Raw genomic sequence first — 6,276 nt, 5'->3', positions numbered from 1 at the left:
ATCTGGCCCTTAAAGTTTAATAAGATGGTGGACAATGTATGACTTCTAAGTGTTTATAAATGCTCCCATGTTGCAGGTGTAAATACATTTTGGGCGATTTCTTTGTTTGCCTTAAAATACAATGGCAAACAGGATGTTAAATTATAATTACGGAGTGACTTTTAATTTTTTGGTGGAGACTGACAACTACATCGTAAGTTTGCAGTATCCATACAGAATTCTCTGATAATTTGGTAAAAAGTGACATTATTGCGACGGAGTGGTCGCAGATGTAACAATGACCGCCAGTGCAATCGTGCGCATCAGGGAGATTACAGCCTAACGCTGTGTAGTGTTCGAGGGAAGTGGGAATATGTGCATCATCTGCACCACTGGCATGAACTTATTACGGTGAACGTTCACCCCCATCGTTTCGTGACAAGAGTCAAAGAGAGAGTCTCTGCCGCCCTCTAGCGCTCGAGACTGCCCAGTGCTGAATAGTTGACCTGCAGATGTCGACTCGTACTTGCAGAAGCTCGAATAAAAAAAACGATGCAGACCCAACACACAATAGTGACTGGCATATATCGATAAACTCACGCTACGCGGTTTGTCGCACGTGACATAAGCTTATTTCCATATCGTGTCGAGTATTGACGTAACTGCGGGTGAGCGTGGAGTCCGGCAAAAAAAAACGTGTGAATGCGTCACTTTAAAAAAAATAACAACGACTGAGACAAGAAGGCACTTAACACCAAGGCAGTTTCATTAGTTTCTTTTATTTTTTAATGCACTTTACATACATTAGATGTGTAGATCCTAAGCAGCAGTAAAGTCAATCGCTGTATTGTACGGCGAATTGCTCTACGGTAGTTCGATACCTTTGGCATTACTCGGCTTCAGCCTGCAAGGGAACAAAAGTGGAAATAGAGTCAGACTTACAGCTGCCTTGCATATCCAGTGACAAGTGCTTCGACATTTCCACCCAAAGCAAACAAGTGGTTGCGTCAGCTGGTGCAGCTGGACTTTTAGGCACGCAACAGAGTGATGGTGAGTCTGCGTTTCGGCGATCGCAGATCAATCGCAGGAGGATTTCTCCACAACTCTGGACGTCGCCTGATGATGATGCTGCTGCTTGTTGCAATTACCGGCAAAAAGTCACGCTACTCGAATTGTAAATGTTGTTGTGGGTTTACTCTCCAACACACAACCGGTGTGCTGAACTAGTAACTAATTTGCGTTTTTTGTCATAACTAAGGGTTTTTTTGGGTTAGATCGCGTAAGTATGAACGTGTTGTTAACCCACCACCACCCGACACAGCCAATTAGTAACAAAACGTGGCCAATTAGTTACTACTTCAGCCCACCACCGGTGTGTTGGAGAGTAAATCCACAACATTTACAATTTTGATTTGTGTACGTGACAAACCTTACTAATTGGCTCAATTGGGTGGTGGCTGATTTGACAACACATTTATACTTACGCGATCTAACCCAAAAACAACTATTTCGGAAAGCTATTGCAAGTGTTGTTAATGAGAAAACAAGAGCATAGGTTGGAGAATTTTCAAAGAAAGTCCGGATAGGGTTTGTATAGGCATCTGATCATAATCTCCAGGGGATGGCTGAGCCCCCTCCCCATCAAGGCCCAGGGTCCCCCTTCTAAATCCATATCCTGTCGCCAAGTCTAAACAACGTCGGTGCAACATTCACGCGGCGGCCAGGAGCTAGAGCGAAACAGATGGTGGACAAAACTAGGCCACGTTCCGTTGCTCATTCTGTTTGGCGTTTAACGTGTTCAACGTTTCCCATGGCGTTGGCTGTCACGCAACATGCTGAGCACGCTTTCTCCCCGAGGCCCCTTTCGACAAGGTCATGCTACACCGGTTGTCCTCGGTTCAGAGCCGACATTCGACGTTCGCCTAACGGACGTGGGCTGCGCCGCGGTGGATGATGCTGTAGCAGGGCACCTCGCGTTCGTGACCTTGTGACCTTTTTCAGTGATTGGCTTTAACCTTTCCTAGACTTTTCACTCCTTTCGTTTTTTTGGGAGGGGGGCGGGTGACCGGTTGGTTAGCATTGTTTGTCATCGTAACTTTCTGACCCCTCCATGGGCCCTCCCCTTACTGGACATCTGTGACAAAAGAGCTTTGTAGCATCATCGGATTCCTCCTCCAAGTATAAATAAAGATTATAAAGCTCCGATTGAGCTAAGTTACCTTGGCTGGGTGCACGTCCCGGGAGCGGGCGCGCAGCTTGTTGACCTGAGACTCGGCGATGTCCGCACGCTCGTCGGCCTCCTCCAACTCGTGCTGCATCTTGCGGTACTTAGACAGGTTGGTGTTGGCCTGCTCCTCCTGTGGGCACGGAGGGAACAGCGAAGCGAATCAGAACAGCTTTCGGCGGCGGATCGTCGCCGCGAGGGCCACCGCGTCGCACGCTTTGAGAGGCTATGCGCACGACACTATACTCTATTATACACCTCACTATACACTATTTTATCCGATACAAAACACTACACTATACACTACACTTTTGGCTAACCATCGAATAAAGACGGTGACCGCATCGCGCGCTTTGAGATGCGCTTCTGCGGCCGTCTGGAACGCTCTCCCTTCCGGTGTTAGGAAGCCTCTGTGAATTATGCGCTTTTAAATCGAGATTGAAAAACGTATTTCTTCAGAACTGCTTTTTGTGTTTAGTTTCTTGTTCTTCCCCCGCACCTCCGATTAGCGCGCTTGGCTACGTACGGTGCGAAAGGAGTTCAACGTACGGTACATACACGCACCGTGCCTTCCCATGCAGGTACATCGCTCAGCGGCAGGGGACCCCGACTGGCAGCTGCCCCTGCCCGGGCACAGGGTGAACGCAGCACCCACCCGACAAATGGGCGTCGGTCTGCCAGCAGGGGACGACGTTGACACGTGGCTTTAATCTTAATTTGGGAGCTTTCGTGACTGCAGGAATTATTCTTTGGTTCTTTTCGGTTAAGTCACGTCTAAAAATAAGTTAGATTTTTGTTGCTATTTCTTTTATGCCTGATGATGATTGCTTGTGTTGCAATCGAAACGTCGTAACGTGGCTTTAACCCAATTGGGTAAATCCGGAGCCATCGAACACGAATGCCAATCTCCAGCGCACGTGGGCTACCCATTTCAGAATGACGTCACGGGTTCCGCGATCCGTAACGCCCAGTGCGAAGCAGATGGCGTGGCGGTATTGACCAGGGTGGCCGCCGGCCATGAACCGAGAAGCTCGGCCTCGACGAACGCGCTACACACCGTGCCGAAGTCACCCGCGTAACGCGCGCAGACAACGCTTAGCCTGCGGCCGCAAAGCACCTGCTCAAGGCGAACAGCACGAGAAACGGATGCTTACCGCTTCCTCCGACTGCCTCTTGTAAGTCTTCACTTTGAGCTGCAGCTTGTCGACCAGATCCTGGAGTCGCAGGTTGTTCTTCCTGTCTTCCTCGGCCTGTCAAGGGAACGTCACTCTGATCAGTTCATCATTTACAGAGATCTCTGAATTGATCCGTTTTGAATCTTTACTGTTCTCCAACGGGAAATCGGTTGCAGCTGTCAATGTCATTCTCAGTTTAACACGTAGGCTTTCGCGACCAATATCATCCAGAATAACCTACATCATGAATGTCACTCTCTTCTCGCAATCCTCCTGTGATTCGGACTCACTAAAACGAATCTGCTTTTTTACGTAATAATAAAATGGCAAGATAATATGTACTGCGAGGGATTTCTTTTTCAATATTTCTCCACGATCTAAAGAATATTCTGGAGAAAGAAGCATAATCAGATCGCAAACTTAAAAGTTGTAGCGATTTTAAAGGAACCGTGTCACTTTTCTACTCCTACCTCTTCGGTGTGTCGCTACCTATTACTGTCTTCCAAATTTCTTCCCCCGTTTCAAGTCAATAAAAATAAAAAATAAATTACACTGAAAATCCCGTGTAGCCAGCTACCCAGCTGGTTTTGGTGTAAACGGCCCCGCAGCCACTAACAACAGAGTTAGTGTTGCGGTGAACAGAAGCCAAGTCAGCAGCCAGCCGTCGAGTTTGTTTCCACCGTAGTTAAAATCAACATTATTATTGTAATCTTTCGTAAATAAATGAGTTGTTCCATTGGAAAGATGGAACCCGTTTGAATGGACATTTTTCGTTGATACACTAGGACCATTCGTAAAAATACTGCGTTGCCTTTTGGCGAGAAATACATCACGTCACCTGGTAAGTCAGCTCCTTGACTCTGCGCTCGTATTTGCGAGCTCCCTTGATCGTCTCGGCGATGCGTCTCTGTTCGGAATCCAGCTCGGACTCCAGCTCACGCACCTTAACAGCCAGAGGAGACAACATGGCTGCGTTAACACGGACGCACGCATCGGAAGGGGGTCAAACTTAGGGCCCCGGTGGGTTAATGCACCGAACCAATCGTGCGTTGTCCGGTGCAATGGTCACCCACCCTGGTCTCGAGCTTCTGGATCTGCTTCTTGCCGCCCTTCATCGCGATCTGCTCGGCCTCGTCCAGCCTGTTCTGCAGATCCTTCACCGTCTGCTCCATGTTCTTCTTCATCCTCTCGAGATGAGCGCTCGTGTCCTGCTCCTTCTTCAGCTCCTCTGCCATCATGGCGGCCTGGACAATCGGACGACAATCCGTCACGTCGCGACTTACGGAGAGGCCACGCGGTGTGGGAAACGTTATTTTTCTCTTTTTTGCGTTTCGAGGTAATTGCCACGACACAAATGTACGTTTGGAAATTTCGGACGTTATAAATTACACTGGACAACACACTTTTTCTGGCATAAGGTATTCCAACGGTTCTAAGGTAATTTTGGGGTGCTGATTCCAAATCTGGCATCAGTTTTTGTCTATCACATCAGGTTTTTGAGATATCAAATATTGCATTTTCAATAAAACTGCAGAAGAAAAATATTAAATAAATGTGGATATCTACATAAAATTATATTATAAACACACTATCCAAAAATACAGCACCATATTTTAACACTAAAGCAGTCACTGACTCGCAACAACTTGCAATCATAAGTGACAGAGTTAATTTCGGGTAAAATCAATGAAAATGGGGTATGCCGATAGCATAAAATGAGATGTGATAAAGCAAATCTGAGATCAGATTTGGAATCAGCACCCTGAAATTAGTCTAAAACAGCTGCAAAAGTCCAGGCCAGAATTTTTCTTTTTGTTGACCAGTGTTAGTAAGGTTACGTGGAACTTGTAGTCGATCATGCGGTGATGCGCGGTGACGTGTAATGTTGTTGTGGGTGTCATTAAAGAGGGGATGGAGAGGACCACAAGCACAGCTATCTTACATCAGTGATGGCCTTCTTTGCTTTTTCATCAGCATTGCGGCTCTCCTGAATGGCTTCCTCGCACTCGTTCTGCAACTGGACGATGTCTCCCTCGAGCTTCCTCTTGGTGTTGATCAAGCTGGTATTCTGTGAAGAAGAAAAAAACAATTATACACGGGCATTTTAAGTAGGTACGGTCACGCGGTTAAAGATTGCACCGCAAAGCTAACGTGATGCCTTTACATTTACGCATAATTAATTAACAAACAAATCCGTGCCTACCTACTGTATATATGCCCAAACAGAACAGTGGTATAACATGTTATACACACACATTACTGTGAGGGATGTTGCCACGGTATAATGGTGAGCGCATGCAGGGGTCGCAGGTTCAATCCCTTGGCGCAGCAATTGACCTTTAAAGCCCCCGAACCCCGTACCACCCAGGGCTAGTCGATCGGCAGATCGCCTGTGGTGGAGCTATTCCACCCACACCTCGTCCAAGACATCCGGCCAGGATGGCAGAGCAGGCAAATAAAATCGCCTCTTAGCAGGGCACCCTCTCGAGATCCCACCCTGGAGAAAACCTCCTTCCCGCCTGCAGCAGCGGTGCGAGAAATCGATCGCGGGACGGTTTTTGCCTTTTGCCCCCCCCTCCTCCTTACGGTTCCTGTCTACAAGCACCTGGGAATGCAGCAGCTGCACCCTCTCGGTGGCGCCCAGCAACTCCTGCTCGGCCACCTTCCTGGCCCTCTCCGTTTGCTCCAGGGCGGTGCGCATCTCCTCCACCTCGGCCTGCAGCAGGTTGTTGCGCCGCTCGATCATCGCCACCTGCTCCTTGAGGTCGTCGTTGCTGCGCAGGGTGTCGTCCAGGTGCACTTGCAGGTCCTGGCGGATTCAAAAGGCGTCTTAACGGGAGCGCTCGTGCGTGGCGTCACAGCGCTGCTACCCCGGCGGGGACTAAGACTGCGGCGGAA

The 6,276-nt window shown here is 48.4% G+C and overlaps 1 protein-coding gene across 1 annotated transcript in view; it reads right to left on the bottom strand.

The window, feature by feature from the left end:
* Positions 1-742: 742 nt before the first annotated feature.
* The window catches only part of LOC144722405 (myosin heavy chain, skeletal muscle, adult-like), a 28,401-nt gene continuing 22,867 nt past the window's right edge, over positions 743-6,276 (bottom strand). The window contains exons 35-41 of the mRNA XM_078600652.1: positions 5,984-6,187; positions 5,321-5,446; positions 4,452-4,622; positions 4,217-4,321; positions 3,358-3,453; positions 2,199-2,336; positions 743-883 (exon numbers count right to left, since the gene is read on the bottom strand). Of these exons, the coding sequence (XP_078456778.1) occupies positions 869-883; positions 2,199-2,336; positions 3,358-3,453; positions 4,217-4,321; positions 4,452-4,622; positions 5,321-5,446; positions 5,984-6,187 (855 nt within the window). The 3' untranslated portion in view covers positions 743-868. The remainder of the gene's footprint in view (positions 884-2,198; positions 2,337-3,357; positions 3,454-4,216; positions 4,322-4,451; positions 4,623-5,320; positions 5,447-5,983; positions 6,188-6,276) is intronic.

The sequence above is a fragment of the Lampetra planeri genome, chromosome 1 (assembly GCF_965212315.1).
Source record: "Lampetra planeri chromosome 1, kcLamPlan1.2.h2, whole genome shotgun sequence".
Taxonomy (NCBI): domain Eukaryota; kingdom Metazoa; phylum Chordata; class Hyperoartia; order Petromyzontiformes; family Petromyzontidae; genus Lampetra; species Lampetra planeri.
The sequence above is the reverse complement of the archived record's forward strand: the minus strand, read 5'-3'. Positions and strand labels throughout refer to the sequence as shown.